General features: G+C 40.9%; 1 protein-coding gene and 1 pseudogene across 1 annotated transcript in view; one reads left to right on the forward strand and one right to left on the reverse strand.

Annotated features, from left to right (window-relative positions):
* Positions 1-10,913: 10,913 nt before the first annotated feature.
* LOC148163931 (uncharacterized) lies at positions 10,914-11,846 on the reverse strand (annotated as a pseudogene).
* A 95-nt stretch (positions 11,847-11,941) lies between these two features.
* Positions 11,942-21,879, forward strand: part of SPRED1 (sprouty related EVH1 domain containing 1) — a 114,961-nt gene continuing 105,023 nt past the window's right edge. The window contains exon 1 of the mRNA XM_028119488.2: positions 11,942-12,006. Coding sequence (XP_027975289.1) covers positions 11,975-12,006 — 32 coding nt within the window. The 5' untranslated portion in view covers positions 11,942-11,974. The remainder of the gene's footprint in view (positions 12,007-21,879) is intronic.

Consider the following 21,879-nt stretch of genomic DNA (forward strand, 5'->3'; position numbering starts at 1 on the left):
GGAGGCTGCTTCTCCCTCTCTCACTCCCCTCTGCTTGTGTTCCCTCTCTGTCTTTCCCTCTGTCAAATAAATAAATAAAATGTTAAAAAAAAACTTAAAAAAATTTTTTAAAAAGGAAAGAAAGCAGAGCTCCTATTTTCTTAATTTGATATTCAGAACATACACTAAGAACCTAAAAATACCTTGTGGATTAAAATAAACACAAAAAATGTCCAGTATAGAATTTTTACATGCATTCAGAAGAGACCAGAGAAATGGAAAGTCCAGTGGAAATGACAGTGGATGAGATAAGAAGCAGGACAGGTGGCCTTGGTCATTTAGTATACAAAAAGCAACCGCGGACAGTTCTTGAACTGGGAATCAAAACAAAGTGCATTATGTAAAAGATTATTTTCTCAGAGTGTTTTGGTACTAATTAGTAGATTGCTGAAATAAGCCAACAGGGCCTGTACAATAAATAACTGCCAGACAATAAAATTGAAAATACATAAGCCAGCCACATAAACATCCATTAGATCACTGTGAAGTTATGAGACGTTCTCCCAGGGAAAATGAAGATAGGTATTGGTGAGAGGGGTAACATATTTAAATAGGCTAAGTGTTGGGGAGTGGCTGTAAGCACTTCGTCCTCATGGGGCTTCATCTTCAGCATGCTGACCTTGTTGTTATGTAAGTGTACAGAGAAGAACCAAACATTGATCAAATCTCTCTTAGCTCCAATAGTCCCTTTGGAGGTTGAAGTTATACAAATAAACAGTCATCAGCATTTTGTTTTTCCTATTCACACTCTCCTTGAACACATGGGTGAAGCCATTTTCAAGGATGGTTTTTCATTTCATTATTCTCGTTTGTTTCACAGTAATGTTTTATGGTAACTCACTGTGAAAAAGTAGAAAATATATATATTGGTCTCCGCTTCCAGTTTCTGGCACAGAACTCCTAAAACCCTTGTGATTTCCTAAGTGATAAGAACACTAGGAGCATCTCTTGCTCTAATATTTGTCTTTGACCCCATCCCTGACACAGACCTCCTAAAACCCTTGTAAATTCCTAAGTGATAAGAGCATTAAGAGCATCTTTTGTTCTAATGAGGTGACTCTGAGTGGCTTCCTAGATGGCTTCTGGATGGGGGCTGGTCATCAGAAATACCAAGCCATGATTAGAAGCTTGGAATTTTCAGCCCTACCCCTTATTCTCCAGAGGGGAGAGGGGCTAGAAACTGAGTTAATAATTGATCATGTCTACATGAGGAAGCCTCCATAAAATCCCAACAGTAGGGGGTTCACGAAGCACCCAGGTTGGTGAACACACATGGGTGCTGGGACGATGGTGAGCCTGGAGAAGGCATGGAAGCTCTGCACCCCTTCCCACATACCTTGCCCTACTCATCTCTTCCATCTGGATGTTCATCTGTATCCTTTATCATATCCTTTTAAAATAAATTGGTAAATGTAAGTAAATGTTTCCCTGTGTTCTGTGAGCCACTCTAGCAAATTAGTTAAACCTGAGAAGGGGGCTGTTGGAACCTCTGATCTGTATAGGTTGTTGGTTAGAAGCACTGGGCTTGCGAAGTTGGGACAGAAGCGGGGACAGTGGCGGGGATGGGGCGGGCAGGGGTAAGTTTTATGGGACTGAGGTCTTAACCTGTGGAATCTGATGCCATCTCCAGGTAGACAGTATCAGAAGCAAGTTAAATTGTAGGGTGCCCAGCTGGTGTTTCAGGGAAACACTTGGTGTGGGGAAAAACCTCCACCCATTTGGTGCCCAAAAGTGAAGTGTGCTGTGTAAAAGTAAAGGAGACACATAGGGAAGAAACACATAGGAAAGACCCAGGGTCTTCACTACACAAAGGGGAGAAAATTGAGTTTCTTCCTAAATGCTCCCCTACGGTTAATTCTCCGTTTTATGTGAAGCAAGTGAGTTGTTGCTCCTATAGCACGTCACTCCTAACACTCCTAGCACTTACTGTGGGAATGGGAATTTACCTATTTACATCTTCACTAGACATAAGTTCCTTGCAGTCAATTACTGCTTTACTAATTAGTTAATGAATTCTTCTGATACAGTTATTGTCTGTGACTTTATCAAAGATGGATCCTTTGAGAGTTGCCCCTAAGGACCACTCTCTAATAAATCCTAATGATAGTTTTCTGGAAGTTCTCCCTATCCTTCACTAAGTACTTTTGGTTTTGTAAAAGAAGATCAATATCAGAAGTGAACACTGTGAGAAAGAACTTAAAAAACCAAGAAATGATTATTGCTAGAATTAAATGAGGTACATTCAAGTGATTTCCAAGGAAATTTGATATTGTAACTATATGAAAAGTAAAGGATAAACTGGGATCATACATAAATAGAATTTATGAATTTGAATGGAAGTTTGGTCAAATCTCTAATGTCATTTATATATTTGAATGAGTAGGAGATTCAGAGATATAAATTCAAAATATAAATTAAAAGTTGTCCTTTTGGAGTTGACCAGTACCATATAAAATAGCATTTAATAAACACCTACCAGACATCTCACTTTATGTTATTATGCAAAAATAATTTGACACATATGAAGGTTGGGGTTTTAGAAAAACTTGGAAACAATGGATAACTAAATATAGACATTAAACAAATACACAGTTAAGAATAGTATCATGGGACGTATCAAGAATAACCACATTTCTAGGATGTCGACTAGACCAAATAATGTAGGGTGTAGCAAGCAATTTTATGTTCCCAAACCAATTCTAGAAAGTTCTATGGAAAATACTAGGAGACATACTTAAAATAAGCAAACACAATAAGGCAGGTTAAGAGAGACTGTTCTAAGTCCTTGGCACAGCTTGGCAGGGGCCCCAGAAGGACTGGGATGATCCAACAAAGGAAGGAAACTTGAAATAAACAAAGATTGGCTAAGACCCAGGAGACAATAAGGGTGTGAAGTGTTTTAGCTTCCTGATAAAGAGCTTTAGAGCTGAGGGCGGCATTCTCTAGTATGAAGGACGGTCAGTGTCTTCTTAGGATTTAAAAATCTTACAGAGAAAGAAAACATCTCTGTCTGATAAGGTAAGGACTGGCCAGTTGTCACTGGAAGTGAGGTTTTCAGTGTCTAATAATTTTTAAACACAGAATTCTATTAAAGATACTGTCACAGAATTCCAAAATGGACATATTTGGGGATGCTAAGAAGATTAGTGTCATTAGAGGAAAACAAGAGCAGTTATTTTTATTACTTGTCATGGCATTTATTCAGATAACATTTTGTATTTTCTAAATGTTTCCTTTTGGCTTTCCATGTCTCCCTAGCTAGATTGTAGCTCTCTGGAAAGCAGGCTTCCTCCCAGCACCTAAAGTAGTCCTGAATATTCTCTCACCTACATGTCTTACAACCATCCTCTCTCTAGCCCCTGACCAATGCCCTAATTTTCTATGTAGACCATGGCAACAGCCTTTTTACTGGTCTCCAAAATTTTACGATATATCCAGGAAGACACGGAAAGCCAAAAGGAAACATTTAGATAACACAAGATGGTATACAGATAATAAAAATAACAGCTATCTTTTCCCTCCAATACTGAAAATTCCTTTATAGCTCTCCTTCTATCCCATCACCTAAATTTCTACATTCTTGAAATTATAACTACTAAACTATATAAATTATATATATAAACACACACATACATTACTAACAGAGATAGAGGGCTGGAAGAGCCAACTGTGTATGTAAATGCAAGGTCTTAAGTTTCGTTTTTAAATTAGAGTAGAGCAAATAGAAGTTATAGCAAAAATGTGATGTTTTAAGATCCCCTGAGTGGCTTGTGGAGAACTGCCGGGCTTTACACATGCCCAATAGAGTGTGATGAAGCCTAACTGAAAGCATGATATTGGCAGAGTAGAAACAGGAGGAAACTTTCAGATAAGTCAGAAAAGGAGAGTTGGACAAAGAAGGAATGCTTTTTAGGGAAGTAGGGAGATTTGAGAGAAAAGAGGGAAATGGGGAGGTGGGAGGAAAGGGGAAGTTCTCAGGGGCACAGTCCCCTGGCGGAGCATCCTGGGACTACATGGAGCTGAGTGTAGTGGACTTGATCTAAGGAGGAACAGAGACAAGATGCTGAGTGGTCTAAATCCTGGGCCAGGAAGGAGAGAATAAAAGGAAATAGGAAAAAAAAATCCTCTTTTTGGGGGAGGGGCAGGAAAAGGGCTGAAAATGATGGTGGGAATATCTCACTTTTATATACTTGGAGGCATGCCTGAAGAATAATACACCTAGTCAAGTTTAGGAAAGGCCACCTACCAGAGACAGAGATTATTTATAGCAGGACTTCTTAAACTTTAACGTACAGTTGAATCGCCTAGGGATCTTGTCAAAATTCAGATTATAATTCAGTAAGACTCGGGTGGAGCCTAAGAGTTTGCATTTCTAGCAAGCTTCCAGGGGAAGCTATGCTGCTTTGCGGTAGCAAGGATTTACAGTATTAAACATGAGCATTTAAAGCATTTTTATTAAATAAAGAAACACATAAATAAATAAATGCATTAGTGCTTCTCAACATAGATTCTGTGGGCTTATCAAAGACTCTAATTATGAAATTGTCCTCTTTTTTACCCTTAGTTGATGGCAATGAAGACATATCTAAGATTAAGAGAGGGGATACAATGCTCAGTTCAAACCAATAATAACATATTCGAAAGCACAATCATTGTTAGATGTTTATATTAATAGCAGGATAACTACCTGTGTTGTTTACAGCAACACATCCGCACACGAAAGTACCCAAAAGGACTTTTTCTGTGATAGTAGAAGTGTTCTATATCTGAACTGTCCAGAATGGTAGCCACCAACCATGCATGGCAGTTAAGCACTTGAAATGTAGCTAGTACGACTACGGAGTTAAGTTTTTAATCTTATTGAATTTAGTTAATTTTAATTTAATTTTAATTTAGCCATGCATGGCTAGCGGCTACCATGATCATACAGCTAAGAGCATCACTAAAAGATAACCAGATGTTGTTGCCTCTGGAACTGCTGCTAAATAAGGGCATTTATGTACCTGAGCACCACAGGAGGCAGCTGATAACAGCCAAGGGATTTACTCCTCCCTTTTTCCAAAGTACAGTTCTCCAGCCAAGTCATCATCCACAGCAATAATGACTTGAAATAGAAAGCATATGCCACAAAGGAGCTCATCTTTGAGGAGCTCATCTTTTGATATTACATATCAAAACACACACACACACACACACACACACACACACACACACACGGGTTTTTAAAAGAGAAAATTTTAGTTTGAGCTCCAGCCACAGCCTTACTAATGTGTGACCTCTGGCAAGTCACCTAAACTTTTTGATGGTCAGTTCCTAATTCTTTCTGTAAATTGGAACTGATGATAATACCTAGTGGGCAAGGGTGTTAGGAAGGTAAGTTCCTAAAGGACATTCCAAGTTTGACAGTCGTATACAATGGCTAACTATCACTCACTAAAAGGGAAGTCAAATGCCATATTTAAAACAAAATCCAAGGAATCATCTAGACTCTTGTTGTAGTGCATTTGTTGCATGTACATAGCCTTGGAAATTTTATGTAATGGATATTTCAATCCTGCATATTGACTGTAGTGAGATATAACCTTCAAGGAATAAGCATGCCAAATCCATTTGGGAGAATGATGGTAAGGGAGAAGTGCTTTATTTAGTAGTGTGGGCCTGGTAAGCATCCTCCCTGCTAAGATTATGCTGAAAATAAAGGAAGTCGCAGACTGCTCATTTCCCTTGTACTGGTTGTAATCTTGTGGAAACTTCCTGTAAAAGGCAGTTATAGCATTAAAAGTAAACTGATTTCACACTCACCGGATACTACCAGACCAACAATTGCAGTCCTTTGGGAGAAAAATAAAATAGCATACTTATCCTTTATACTTTGTATTAGTTTGGAAGAACACGGAAACCCTAGTGATGGAGAAACAGACTCATGCCAGAGGCAAGGAAACTATTTAGAAACATGGTTACCATTTAGTAATTCCACTGAGAGGCAGAGCTCATTAGCCAAGAGACTGGTTACTCTAAAAAAAAAAAGAAAGAAAGAAAGAAAGAAAGAAAGAAAGAAAGAAAGAAAGAAAGAAAGAAAGAAAGAAAGAAAGAAAAAAAGAAAGAAAGAAAGAAAGAAAAAGAAAGAAAGAAAGAAAGAAAAAAGTTGTTCATTAAACAAAGTACAACATGAAAATAGACAATCCCCTTTGATCTAGGCACATTCTAGCTACAGTTTTAAAATTTTGAATTTTAAAACATCTGCTCGGGGTCATGTTTAGAAATGGAAATTTGACTATGTATTTTATGCACTGTTAGAACCTCACATGTTGGCACGACCATCTCTTTTGGCTTTTCAAGTATACAAATCTCTGCTGAGAGCTTATTAGCACAAGGGATGGCGTGTGTGAAATGCTGAGCTGCTGCAGTGTTCAGGTCGCAATAAGAAGCTGGAGGGGGCTCTGAATTTCCATCGCTGTGGTGGTCACTACAGCTTCATTTTTATACATATATGGGCTTTGCTATAATATTTCACTAGAAAAGCCTTCATTACTCAAAATGACTGCTGAAGAGAACACCAAAGATATATGAAATGCAGCCTCTGCCTTCAAGCCACTTAAACTGGGAAAACAAACATAAACTCAGAAAAAGTTGAGTAGAGAGAGAGAATTATCAGTACAAGGGTAAAATGGTAAAGGCAAAAAGAAAGGAATTTGAGAAGATAAAGTCTGAGTTCATCAAAAAGATGATCACTATGGACGGAGCGGTCTGGAAAGAGGGAGAACACCTTGCGTCGGAGTGCTACCTGGGCCTCCATAAGGATAGGCCACCTTTGCTGACCTTGTGAACCTTGGTCTGATACCTACCTAGAACCCAGAACCCACTTGTACCTTCCTAACTGTGATGATGTCCTACACTGGCAGTTACTTGGCATTTGTGCTGTTGGTGCATAAATACTTCTGATAATTAATCATCTAGAACAAGTTTGTAAGTGGTCGTGGTTAATTCCTAAAATTGAGGACAAGAGTAATGAGAGCCACCTGTGAGCAGCAGCTAGCGTGACCAGCCTCTTTCCCACAGACCCACCTGAGAAAACACAACCAAGTAAATATAAGCACGCCCCTGCCCTGTTCACCGACATGGCCATAGAATCTTTGACTGGTGTTCAATGGTAGCTATACCAACTGAATGGAGCTGGAACTTTGGGTAAAACTGTGATCTCCATCTGTATTTATCTTTTCACACAGCTTTTCAGGTCTTATTAGATCCAACTTCCCTGGCTGAACCAGCCCTTTGGCCTTGACCTGCCTTAGCCTATGATAGACGTTGGGCCACCCTTTTTTGTCGGCTTCTGGAATTGAGGTTCTTAGGTAGGGGTATGTTCGGAGATGGGATGACAAGTAGTTGCAGGGAAAAGGAGAGAAGACTGTGAAGGGCTAAGAAGGAACAAGTACCTGGCATACTTCTGGAAAAGCAGATTTGTCAGTTCCATTACTGATCTGCTGATCCCAATCTGGGGAGTGGGGCTAAGGAATCTGCATTAAGGCAGTTCTTACAGTGTATTAAAAAAAAGTTTTTATTATAGAAAATTTCAAATGTGTGAAAAAATAAAGAGAATGTGCTCATTATCATTCCGTAGCCAATCTTGTTTCATCTCTATCCCTACCTACTTCTTCCCACTCCTCACTCTACTGAATTATTTTGAAACAAATCTCAGATATATCATCTCATCTGTAGATTTCAGTATGTATTTCTTTTTTTTTAATAAACTTTTTTTTAAAGATTTTATTTATTTATTCATGAGAGACAGAGGGAGAGAGAGAGAGAAAGAGAGAAGCAGAGGGAGAAGCAGGCTCCCAAGAAGCAGGGAGCCCGATGCGGGACTCGATCCCAGGACCCTGGGATCGTGACCTGAGCTGAAGGCAGACGCTTAACGACTGAGCCACCCAGGCACCCAGTATGTATTTCTAAAAGATGATGACTTAAAAAAAAAAAACCACGGGGCGCCTGGGTGGCTCAGTTGGTTAGGCGACTGCCTTCGGCTCAGGTCATGATCCTGGAGTCCCTGGATCGAGTCCCGCATCGGGCTCCCCGCTCAGCGGGGAGTCTGCTTCTCCCTCTGACCCTCCCCCTCTCATGTGCTCTCTCTCTCATTCTCTCTGTCTCAAATAAATAAATAAAATCTTAAAAAAAAAAAAACCACAACCACAACACTAATACTTTAAAAAACCCCTTATTATTATCAATCTCCAGTTAGTGTTTGCTTCCCCGATGATCTCAAATTTAAAAATATTTGTTCAAATCAGGATCCAAAGAAGGTCTCCCACATTGCATTTGGTCACTCTGTCTCTTGTACTGGTAAAAGTACAGACACTGGGATAGCGCAGTGAGGCCTCTTGAGCTTAGGGTAGCTGCTGACAGTTGAGTTAGATTGGAAGACCCCTGGCCCTTGAACCTGAATGTAGGGCCATTTCTGATTGTTTTACTGTAGAATTCTCTGTCCAGACCAAGACAATTTTCTAAAAAGCTGGTAAGATCTTCAACAACTGGGTGAGAGGTGAGGGCTGGAAATGCCCCCTTAAAAAGAAAGGCACAAAAGTGTCCTGCAAGTGGTATGGGGAACACTGGAGGCAAGGAACAGTTTGGTGACTGTGTCTTGGTTATAGGAGTGGGAACAATCTCAAAAGCATGAATTTGGGCTATTGATCATATAGTGCCCCTTTAGGTAAGTAATGTGTTTGAAAGTGGCCAGCACACAGTTCTTTGCACAGGAGAGCCAAGATGGTTTTCATATCTTCTCCCAAGGCCTGTCATTGATCCTTTCCCTGATGCAGTTGAACCTTAAGCAGATGCATATTTCTTCAAAAGAAAAGCAAGCCTCTGCAAGTGACCAACTTTCCTTGTACTTACTTAATCATAATGACTCTGAGAGCAATCATTTATAGATGGCTTGCTAAGGGCCAGGCCATGTCTCTAGCAAGAGTGGTACACAGAAGAAACCCATAGTTACTCATCGAATGAATAAACAAGGCCGAGTTTAACCTTTGGAGCCACTGCCACCACCTTGTCATGGAGTGTACTATCATCTCCATTTTACAAAATCAGAGTAAGAACTAGGATTTATTAAGCTCTTAATCTGTTCTAAGTGCTTCATGTATACTATTACCTCATGAATCAGCACAGTAGCTCTATGAATTAGGTACTATTCTCCCCATTTTCCACAGGCAGCGTTTGGATAACTTGTCTAGAACACACAAATGATAACTGATGGGACTTGATTCAAATCTGAGAAGCCATAGTGGGTAGCAGTAGTAAGAAGGAGAGCAGGCCAGTACCAGCACTCCCAGGTACAGGGTCTTCCCAGGAACAAGATAAAAAAACACAGGTTCAGGGGTAACAGAGGTAACCTCTGACCATCCCAGATCCCCTCATTTCTTCCAGCCACCAACGTTGTCCCTTCCTCACTCTGAGTAAGGACAATGCTGCTGCCCAGGCAAGCTTTACATAAAGAAACCTCAGAAATCAGTGGGCTGTTTTTGGGGGGCTGCCTGAGTGCTTTGGCTCCTTTATTCCTCATTTATTAAGCACCCACTCTGTGCAAAACAGGCTAGTGCCTGCGCTCTAGAAAGCAGCAATCCAGAAACCTCCTGAGACGGATGGCAGATGAGGAGTGCTGGCTAGTTTGGGAGTTTTTCCCACTTTCCTCATCAGGAATTGTTCTACCCCTCAAGGTGGCAGGAGCAGCAACCTTCACTCTCAGGTCACAAAAACCTGAGAATGAAAAGAAAAGAACTGCACACAATGCTAGATTGATAGCTAGGGAGATGCGTCAGAATCTTAGGATTCAGTCCCCAGGCCGGGTGGGTACAGGCTGGCTTTCTAGGTAGAAAAGGGATAACAGAATTTGCAGAGCCAGGAGCCCTGAGTTCTCTAGTCCCGCAGACCCTGGACTCCCGGCTGAAACACCAGCAGGTTTCTGTGCAAAAACCTTTCGAGATGAATGCATACATTGTCCTCTAACAATGCAAAAGTGACAGCTGCCTATTCAATAATGGTTCCGCCTCCGTTTAGAGCAGTTCGTGCCACAGAGGCATCTTCTGCGCTATAGTTATGCAACCTCACTCGCAGCGGGAGTTTTTTTTCCTGTGCTTCTGGCTGCGCCAGATTCATGTAACACGCCTACTCTGGGCTTCAATGGAAGTCGTTCTCCATTAACAACCATTCTAGCTTTCGAAGATGAATACCCTGCACAGCATACCCCTTGCACATTAAGAATCCAAGGTATTAAAACTAACTCTAACACACACACACACAAACACACACACACACACACTCCCGCTGTACATGCAGCTAGGGGACTGCAGCAATGCAACCAGAGGGACAGCAGGCGGAGCTCTCTTTGTACGGTCCCTCCCTCTAACCCCCACCAACTAAAAATGAACTCATGCCAGTTCCATTCTTTGCTCTGCAAGAAACACACACACACACACACACACACACACACACACACACACACGGCAAAACCGAGCAGCCTCCAATTTCCCCCTTGATCACACTGTCATTCTAGCCTCCTTGTTCTAACAACCCGGTTATTCCAAAGCGAGTAACGGGGAGTAACGGGGAGTAGCGCGGCGCAACAATGCAACCTCCCAAGCAGCTCCCAGTGCAGGTCCCACCCCCGCCCCCTTTCGCAGCGTGCCAAGAGTTTGGAGCGCGCGCACGCACACTGTACACGGTGCCTGGCGTATCCCTCCGCCTCCCTCCTCCTTTCCCCGCTCTGTGGCTCGACAACGATTTGGGAAATGAAGGGAGGAGGGAACTACTTTCCTGAAACTTGCTATGCTGCACACGACTTCGGGTTGCAGTGATTCGCCCGGAGGCCGCAGCTTTTAGCCCTACCCACACGCCCTCACAGCCCGGGTACTGCGCTCGGCAACCGCACCCCGTGCCCGCTCTGGCCCCAGGGGGAGGCAGGCGGCCGGGAGAAGTCGCCAGGGACTACTTCGCCTCCTTCTCCCGTGGGCGCCCCCGGTTCGGGCAGCGGCGGCGGAAGGAGCGGGCGGCGTGAGCGCTTCCGCCGCCCCCCTCACGGCTCCCCTCTGGCGGGTGTGAGGAGCTGGCCCGCCGAGCTGCTGGTGGCACTGGCTGGTGGGGGACTTGCGGCCGCTCTCCCGCTCCTTCCCGGGACCCTGTCTCCTGGGCGCGCCCGCTCTTCTCCGACCCGGGCGGGGGAGATCGGCTCGCCGGCCCTGGCCTCACACGCTCCCCGCCGCCCCCTCCTCCCCCTGCTGGAGGCGTCCCGACTGGAGCGTGTCTGGAGGAATCCGCCGCCGCGAGGCCCCTCGCCCGGTCCGGCTCGTGCCTGAGGACCGCTCCGGCCGCCTCCGGGCGCTAAGAGGGCAGCCGGCGGCGAGGTGGGAGATGGTGGGGTGGGCTCCGGCAGGACCGCGCTGCCGCCGCCCGGAGCCTGGGCTCGGCACCCTCCCGCCGGCCCCCACCGAACGCAGCTCTGCTTCCTCCTCGCCGCATCCCTGAGGGAAGCGCCGCCTCTGCTCCCGGGTTCTCCGCCCGCCCGCTCCTTCCTGGCCGGACCCCGCCGCGCTCCACCCCGGTGGCGGGAGGAGCAGCTCTCCAGTCAGCCTTCGCAGCCCCTCTTCCCTTTTTCCTTTCCACCCACCCTCCCCGGCCTCCTCGGATCCCTTGGCTGGGCGCTGAGGCGGAGGAAGAGGCTGGGGTCGCCACGGCGGAGGTTGTTGCCGCCACCCCCCTGCGGGGGTGGCCGGGGTTCCCGGCTGGGGGGGCACCGTTCCGGGTGAGGCATCCACCATGGTGAGGCCCCTGAGCCGCTGCCCCCGCGCCCCCCCGGCCGCCGCTGCCTCCTGCCCCTCGGTGCTGCCGCTGCTCCTCCGCCTGCTGTTGCTCCTCCATCTCCAGATCGGATCGCGGTGAGGGAAAGATGAGCGAGGAGACGGCGACTTCTGACAACGAGTAAGCGCCTCATTGATCTTGATTAGTAACCCCCCCCCCCCATCCTTCCGACCCCTCTGAGACTTGGGTGCTGGAAAGCTTGCAGCCTTGGAGAGTTCGGTGCATCTTGTTCTGGAGATAACATTTGATTTCTTTAGCCATTTAATGGCAGCACCCTCTACTGCCCCCCCCCCCGCATTTAGTGGCTTACTTCTGGGGGAGGGTATTGAGTGTTGGGGTGGGATGGCAATTGTACGTCAATGAGATGGAGTAATGTGGACGGATGCTGGCGGGGTAGAAATTACCTCTTTGCCTCGAAGACCCCCCTGGCCTGTCCTTTTTCAGTTTAGCATACCGTAAGTCAACATACCCTGAATATCCATCCTGCTTCCTTTATAGCTATTTTACTTGGAAACTAACGGGTGGGAGCACCTCCTGCAGCAAACTGCTCTTGAATCTTAATTCGATGAGTCAGTGACTCTTTAATACCGATTAAACCTCCCCCGCCCCCCCCTTTAAATTTACGACCTGTAAGCTTCATGTAAAAAATGGAACTAGGGAAACATTTTTAGAATTTAATAACTTGAAGGACACCTGGAGTGTGGGAGACGTTGAACTATTATATTTTACCTTTGCGAATGCTGGGCATGTCTTTATCAGGGGCATAGAATATTGAGTGTTAATTATTATCCTTCAGCTGTATTGAGAAACACCATTTACGTTGATTTAGCAGTATTTACATTGCAGAATATGTTGATGACTTCATTCATTAACTTCTAGAGTGTCCTGGCTTAAGTTTTTGTTTATTTGGGCTGTTTTCCAAACGAAGTACGTTGCCTTTTAAATATTTTGTTTTAACGTAACGGCTGCCTGAAAGAATAATGGTGCGGTAACAGTTTTTACTGAGACCGGATTTAATTCCGTGCAGAATATTTGCATCCGTTCTCCTGTAATTAAGTTCAAGTTTTGTTTATCTTTGGAGGTTTGGAAAGAGTTAAGAGAGTTAGGACTAGTCCTAGGATGCATTCCTTTAAATAAAGTGCATTCCTCGAGTCAGACCTTTTTGAGAGAACTTTAAAATCCAAAGCCTAGGCCTGTTTAACATAAAATAGCTTGAGAAATGCCAAGCAGCGTTTCTCTTCGAACCTCCACCCCCCCTCCCCCCACCAACACACTCTTCTGATGAGCGGGTGTGGGAGAAGGTAGATTGCTGCAGTGTCAGTGCAGTCTGGAAGCAGAAGTGGCCGCCATGTTCTCTCTCTTTTTGTGAATCGCCCTCATTTGCATAGCACACTCTTCATTCATAAAAAAATAATTAAACATCCATCACCTTGGACATTTTGAAAGGATTTCCCAGGACAAAAATTCAAAGCTTTGACTGTCTGTCTTCATGTAGATTTTTGAGTTCAGGAAGTAAGGAGAATTCGAAGTTATAGGTTAAATTAAAAAACATACGCACACAAACAACTACCCCTGTTCTCAGAATGTTGACACAGTTATGTGGGAAATATCAGTTCGGGGAGGTGCTGGGATCACGTGATCGCCTCCATTCATAAAATACCTGGCTGTCCATTCACAGTGCAGTACACTGTCTCACTGCCTTCCGCAGATTAGACCTACTTTGAGAGAGATCAAGAAGTATCTCAGATAACGCTTAGTTAGGGGAAAAACTGCTAAAAATCCTGAACGGAAGGACGGTAATTTTTGCTGGCATCTTTTAAGAAAGTAGCCTGGATCAAAATGTCAAATTCTGTTTTTAGAGATGGGAAAAGACTAATTACCATATTTAAAGTAAAATATTAATATTTCCTTTCTGGATGCATCTAATAGAAAAACAAATGAGGGAATGTGAATTGACACATGCGTAAAATATATTGTTTCTAAATGGCTCTTTTTCTAATACTTGCTATGGACAGATTAGAATGCAAATTTTTCATGTAGTGATATTGGTGGATGATACTGCTGTTACAGTGAAAATAAGTAAAAATTCCCAGTACTTTAATCCCAAAGATGTTGATAACTGAGACACCAAAAGGCAAGTTGGGAGGGTTGCCTTTTTTTTTTTTAATTTAAAAAAATTAAAAGTTGTTGATATAGGACAACTTGGAAATTACCTCGCTCAGACCTTTAGGATTTTGTTTTCATAAATTTATCCTGCATTATTAATAAGTTATTCCCTAGAGGCTCTGTTATGTTTTGGTAGAACACAAAAAAAATGTTTTAGCATATATGTATTTTTTATGAGATGTTAACACTTCATGGGGACAGAACTCTTGGGGGTTTTAGTAAAAAAAATTTTTTTTTTTAATTCTAGGAAGTGATGTGTTCATCTGGTAATCAGTTTTATTAGCGCCAACATTGTACGTTAGCTAAGCAAAAAGTGTGAACTTCTTAGGAATGTAGTTTTTATTCCAATAATTTATCTTATCTTTAATATTTAATGTTTTGAAGCAGTAGTTTATTACTTATCATTGTATATAGTATGAAGAAACAAAAGATATGTATGTTACGGCAGACGCCCTTAAAGCCTCAGCATTGTAAGACTCCCCTGTAATACGGATTTTATCTGGGCCTTAAATATATTTTTTTCTACCTTCTTTTCTCCTTTTTCTGGAAGCCATAATCAATAGGAATTTATTTACATTAGACACTGTTCTTAACACTTAAATGTTTTTTCACCTGATTTCAACCTTTAAAAGAGTGAAAATCACCAATATTTTGGGAAACCATTAACTTTTTCTAGGTAACCATTGTGGAAAAATCGAGGAAGGCCTTTAGAGGCCTCATTTTGAAATCCTCTAATATATGCTCTATTATTTGAAATTAGAGTTCTGTTTGGAGAAATAGCTCTCAAAAGTTGTGAGTGTATATTTAATCAATAATTAAGAATCTATTATGTGTAAAACTTTATCTTATGCAATGCCAAATTTGAGGAAGGGTTGGTAAAAGTCTACTTTTCTTTTCCATCCTTCGGTAATAACTGGAACTGATTTAAAGTGTCATTAAAAAAAAAACAACAACAACTTTCCTCCTTGCAAAAGTAGTAATTTCAGATAATGTCCGAAATAGTCCTTAAAGGGAGTAAGTAATAATAATTTATTTGTGTTTCTATTACTCACATGACAAGTCTTAACATTTGATATACTATAATCAAACCTTTCCTATGATGTTGAGGATGAATCATATTCATTTATTGGATTTTTACTATGTGCCATGCACTATGATGAATTTTTTCTGTATTATTTTATGTATATACATGTATTCTTTATAGAGTGGAATTGCATAGTAGAAACTTCATACCCAAAAATATTGTGACCCTTTTCCTATGTCATTAAATATTTCCTAGAACATAGTTTTTAATGGCTACATTATGGTTCAGTGTATAACATACATTAGTTTTAATCAGTCTACTATTGTTGGATAATCTTTTATTCCTGAATGGTGCTGCATTTGATCCTGAGTTCTGTCCTCATCCAAATCTTTTACTCCTTCCTTAAGATACTCCAGGAATGGAGTTAAGGGAGATGCAAACTTTAAGTTGTTCTTTCTGCTACATTGCCCTCTAGAAAAGGAAAACTCACATGAGAGTGCTTATGTCTTGATTTTTTTCTGTCCAGTTCTCTTTGAAAACATTTTTGCCAATTTTGAAGGTGGAAATGAGATCTTGTTCCTATTTTTAAAATGTGCTGGATGGTAAAATAAAATTGATTAAAAAACCCCAAAACTTGTTAGGTTGTTTTGGGCAACCAGACTGTTTTTAAATATCGAATTAAATTACGAATAGGATTAAAGTGATCATACAAAAGTTTTGCAGATAATTTACTTAACTCTTACCAATTCTTATGTAGTATGGTGTAATGTAAAGAGCATTGGACTTGGAATTGGGAGATGCCTTTCTGTCCCAGCTGTCACTAATTATTATGTGATTCTGGACAAGTACAGCCTCTGGGCCTCAGTTTGCTCATTTCATTTGAGCAATTTGAACTAAGCATCATTATAGGCTCTTCCTGTACTAAATGACCCTAAAACAATACAGTGATAGGCACATTACAAGTCACTAGACTTGTAACATATGTATTTGTTAATCAATTCTTTTTTTGATTAATTTTATTATATTGTTGTTTTTGACATATTTAAGCAAATGAAAGACTTCCAGTAGAGATCTGGTAGGATACTGAAGTAAAAGCATGAATTTTGAAGAGCCAAGATAAAAAATTTGGAGACAATTGGTACATTCATAATCTTTTAAGGTTTTATTTTTTTGGGTTTAATAGCCACATGTCTTTGATAATATATATACCTCACAGATGGAGAACTTGGTACTGCTCTTTTTTTTTTTTTTCTTTTAAATAAATATGGCCTCTGGATGAATAAGAGAACAAAAGGCTATTGGGCTTAAACACCAACTTGAGTAGTTCTAAAAGGAATACACTAACAAGAGACCAGCTCTCATGCTTTACTTAATGGCTAAGAAGTGTCAAAAGTAAGTCTTTTCATTTGGTTATTCGTACTAATCATATTAACCTAAGACGAAGGGATAATTTTACACTTACTTTAAGAAGTTAACACAGATAATGAATTTTTTAATTCTTTAATAGTTAGATTTAATTCACTATTTATGACAAGTTTTATGTCTTAGCTGCATCTCATTTTAGAGTCAAGAGCCAGTCATTACAAATCCCTGATATGTTTTTGTGGCACTCAGAATGGTTTGAAATGAAAAAGATCTGTTCATGTATTTCTGTTTAAACGTAGTTCGTTATTTTTGTTAAAATATAGATCATTAGTAATGGATCTTAGACTGAGGTGTTAAATTGCTTCAGACATAGGGTTCTTAGAATTAAGAGTGTTTTTACTAATCACTAATTGAAACTTGTTTACATTCATAATTGAAGGAAATTCCAACAAACCATAGCATTAGAGATACTTGTGACAGCAGTTAGTTTCCTAGGGCTGCTGTAATGTGACAAAGTACCACAAACTGGATAGCTTAAAACAACAGAAATTTATTGTTTCAATTTTGGAGGTTGGAAGTCCAAAATCAAGGTATTGGCAGGGCCATGTTCCCATTAAACCGGTAGGGGAATCCTTCCTTGTCTCTTCCTGGCTTCTGGTGGTTGATGGCAATCTTTGGCATTTTTGGCTTGCAGCTGCCTGATTCCATTTTCTGCCTTCATCATCACATGATGTTCTGCCTGTGTCTCTGTGTCTTCAAGTGGCCATGTGACACCAGTCTTACTGGATTAGGAGCCTCCTCTACTCCAGTATGACCCCCTCTAAGTAAATTACACTTGTAGTGACCCTATTTACAAGTAAGGTCATGTTCTGAGGTAGAGGGTTAGAACTCAGCATGTTTTTCTGGAGGGATACTATTCAACCTGTAACACCAATATAAGTCAGATTTTTTTTCTTATAGTACAGTTGCTGTTCATTTGTTACAGATTTATTGAAATAGTGCTTTGAGTTGTCACTACTTTGAAGTTATAGTAGGGACGCCTTGCTGGTTCATTCAGTAGAACATGCGATTCTTGATCTCAGGGTTGTGAGTTCAAGCCCCCTGTTGGGTGTAAAGCTTACTTAAAAATAAATAAATAAATGAAGTTATGGTTATTAAGCCATTGGAAGAGCTCATATATATCTTAATGTTAATAAAGCATGGATATTATTATGTCAAAATTAAAAATATTTTGGTATTTCAGTATAATCGATTCTTTTATAATCCTATGTATTTTGTTTTAGGCCTTTAATATTATTCTGAGAAGGGGGATATAGCCTTCATCAGACGGCCAAAGAAGTCTATTGGCACAAAAGGTTAAAATCTCCTGCTATAGACAGAGGCCCAGAAGGCTGAACTCAAAGACAGAGTTTATAAAATTGGAAGATTAAGAAACATGAATGGTAAAATGAAAAAGTCCAACATACAGCTAACAGTTCCAAAAGAAGAGATGATGGAGGGCACCTGGGTGACTCAGTCGTTAAGCATCTGCCGTTGGCTCAGGTCATGATCCCAGGGTCCTGGGATCAAGTTCCACATCGGGCTCCCTGATCGGCAGGAAACCTGCTTCTCCCTCTCCCACTCCCCCTGCTTGTGTTCCTGCTCTCACTATCTTTCTCTCTCTGTCAAATAAATAAATAAAATCTTTAAAAAAAAAAAGATCATGGAGGAGAGGAAATATTCAGAGATAATGGCTGAGAATTTTCAAGAAGTAGCAAATCAAACCCAATTCAGTGAACTAAATATGAAACAAAGCCTCATAGTCAAACTGGGTTAATCTTGAGATTTCATGAGTGCATCAACATGAGAAAATTAATGTAGTTTTATCACATTTGAAGATTAAGGAAGAGAAATAATACAATCTTAAATGCCAGAGTGCAGTATTGTCGTTCAGCCTCTGCCGATAATATGGAAGTAAATGTTTATGATTTATAGATTTATAGTATGTGTTCATAAATGTAGATTTATATTACTTTTCTCCTTACTAGAATTTTAGACTTAGTATTTCTCATTTAAAAAGAGGGTATTGGGATTTGATCAACTTTAGGATAGCTTTTAGTATAAGAGTTCTAGAATCCTAAGTAATGTTCTTTGTACTTCTGAAATCCCCATTTAATATATCATTCCTGTTACTCATAAATGTAGGATTGACTGGTGGAAATTACCTTGTGTCTGAAACTTTTGAATTACCTTAGAAGGCATTTTCTTTCTACATTTAGAAGGCAAAGAATAAGCTTTAGTGAATTCAAGAGTAATTGAAAATTAAATTTTAATATAATACCAGTTTTACAATTTTATTTTTAAATTGTATGTGTATAACAAGGATTATAGTTTAGATAAAGGCCATTATGATTTGGAATGTAGACTGTAATTGTTTTCCTAGAAATATTTATAATGATACTCTTACATATGATTAGATGCATCTTATTTGTGTATTCACCTGATTAGAGATTATTTTAACAAATACAATTTTGGCTTCTCTATATTAGTATCCTGTAGTAGGATTACAAAAATTTAGATGGAATTTAGTGAATTGTGGTTTTTCTGATACCACTTTATCAAAGTTAACATAACTTACCATATCAGAATGTTTTATTTGGCATAAAGTCACCAAACTTTTTTGTTGTTGTTGTTAATCACTTTGACTTTTTGAGTTTGGAATTAGGGGTCAGTTTTGGATTTGCTCTCTTAGTGATATGTAAAAGCATTTCAGAATTTTAGTCGCTTGAACTATATATATGGATTTCTTAGTTTTTCAGGACAGATACCATTAGTAACTTTTTCTTCAAGAATTTCAGTGCAGTGACATTTGAGTGTCTGCTAGGTACTTGACATTTCCTTAGCCCTGGAGATGCAGAGATAAGTAAAACCTGTTAAGTACATTCACTGTCCAACAAGGGAGCTAGATCCCTCTGAAATGTGATGTGTGTCTGTATATGAAGTTCTTCAAGGCTCAAGGAGAGTTGTGTGAAGGAAGGCTTCAGAAAAGAGGTCGAATTTTAGGAGTCAGCCAGAGATAAGGATAATGGAAAGGGAAAAGGCATTTCAAGAAGGGAGGGGAAAAACAAAACAAGAACAAGTATGAAAGGAGAAATGGAAAGTTGGGAGAAAAGCAGTAATTTTTTGGATACACTTATTTGCAGGAGTGATGGGGGAGAACATTATATCAAAAACTAATGATGTGTACTATACCTTGGATAATTGAATTTAAATAAAAAAAAAGAATAAGAATGTTGGAGGCAATTGTGAGAAGTCTAGATTTGTGCTTAAGTTGTATCAGCAACCTTGGGGCAAGGGTGCTGGCTAGCCTTGGAGTATGACACCCACAAGATGAATGTGAAAGAAGCTCCTGAAAATCAGTTTTTCTTTTCTTTTCTTTTAAAAGATTTTATTTGACAGAGAGAGACAGCGAGAGAGGGAACACAAGCAGGGGGAGTGGGAGAGGGAGAAGCAGGCTTTCCACCGAGCAGGGAGCCCGATACAGGGCTCGATCCCAGGACCCTGAGATCATGACCTGAGCACCCAGGTGCCCCGCTTTTTCTTTAAGTAGGCTCTACACCCAGTGCAGAGCCCAACGTGGGGCTCAAACTCACCACCTTGAGATCAAGACCTGAGCCAACAGGGTGCCTGGGTAGCTCAATGGGTTAAGCGTTTGGGGCTCAGGTCATGATCCCAGGGTCCTGGGATAGAGCTCCCCCATCGGGTTCTCTGGAGCCTGCTTCTCCCTCTCCCTCTGCCCGCTGCTCCCCCTGCTTGTGCTTGCACGCATGCTCTCTCTGTCAAATAAATTAAAAGAAAAAAAAAGAGCTGAGATCAAGAGTCGGATGCTCAACCAACTAAACCACCCAGGTGCCCCCGAAAGTCAGTCTTTCTTGACAAGATGAGAAAATTTATTTTAATTGGTCAGTGATAACGATTTTGAACAGAGTCCTCATTAATTTTTCAGATAATGCCCTGAGTTCAAAGAAAATTTGTTCTTTGAGCTACCCTCCTTCACTCCCAACTTCAAGTGTTAGGTCAGTAAGGATACTTAATGAGAAGCACCAGTTTAAGTCTTTATCATGTAGGCAGTGCAGAACTACTAATTTAAGTGAGGGAGTGATATCAGATTTGTGTAGAAAGCTGAATACTGGGATTCACTGGGACAGTTGTTTGAAGGGAGAAGAAGATGAACTACAAATAATGAGGAAGATGTAATAATTAAGGCAAAACAGCTGGAAATAGTGCATTTGGAACTGTTGGGGATGAATTTGTGGGACAGTTCAGATGTCTAGAGGATTCCTTGACTGGATGTGAAGGAATGAGTAGGAAGAGTGTGGGACGACTTCAGCATTTTAAATTTGGGCCTCTGTGATGCTTTTAAATGGAGTGGGAAGAGGCAGAGGTTTTTAATGGGAGAATGTCTCAGTTTTGGCTTTTTAAAGCTTGCCTACCTGTAGGTATCAAGGAAGAAGATGTCTTTTAAGGTGTTTTAAATATAGGTTTGGTGTTCCAAAGAAGGTTGAGAGGGTAGAGTTAGAGGTGATGTCTTTGGCATATGTGATATTTGAACCAGGGGGAAATTGCCCAAGAGGAATATTAAGTAGTAGTGGGGGGATGAATAGTGAGAAACAGCAGTGTTTTTTAAGAGACACTAAAAATTCTTGATAGGTAAGAGAGTTTTGAGGAAAAGTATTAAAGACAAAACAGGAAGTAATGAAGTAGAGACAGCAAAGTGTGAGGTTATACACATTCAGGGGAAAATTGGGGGTTGAGATTGTTGAGGTGATGTTAATAGTGGAGAGGAAGAGAAAAAAATTTTTTTTTAAATATTTTACTTATTTATTTGACAGAGGCACAGTGAGAGAGGGGACACAAGCAGGGCGAGTGGGAGAGGGAGAAGCAGGCTTCCCGCCGAGCAGGGAGCCGGATGTGGGGCTCCATCCCAGGACCCTGGGATCATGACCTGAGCCGAAGGCAGACGCTTAACGACTGAGCCACCCAGGAGCCCTGAGAATAAAACATTTAAGGAAAGGTTGGGTAAAAGGTAGAACAAAGTCTAGGAAAGAGAAGTCTATCAGACTGTTTTATTGTTTGTCATACGCTGTGCTAGATTTAATCCTTCTAATGACCATGGGAGCTAAGTAATCCATAATTTACAGAGGAGATAACTGAGACTTAAGAGTGTCTTAGTAACTTGCCCATAGCCACAGAAGGGAATAAGTGGTAGAACAGAGATCCAAATTGCATTGCATTTGTACCATACTGTATGCCATACAATTAATGGCCAGACTTGATTTTAAAGAAAAAAGGTTGAAGTGATATGTAGACACATAGAACTGATGGCTGTTTTAAGGGACTGGAAGTTTTGGTAAAGTTAAAAGAGCATGTAGAATAGAAGTGGGAAAAATCGAAAGATA

This window comes from Eumetopias jubatus, unplaced genomic scaffold, assembly GCF_037043125.1.
Source record: "Eumetopias jubatus isolate StellerSeaLion01/CBP00866 unplaced genomic scaffold, mEumJub1_p1.0 scaffold_7, whole genome shotgun sequence".
NCBI classification, from domain to species: Eukaryota; Metazoa; Chordata; class Mammalia; order Carnivora; family Otariidae; genus Eumetopias; species Eumetopias jubatus.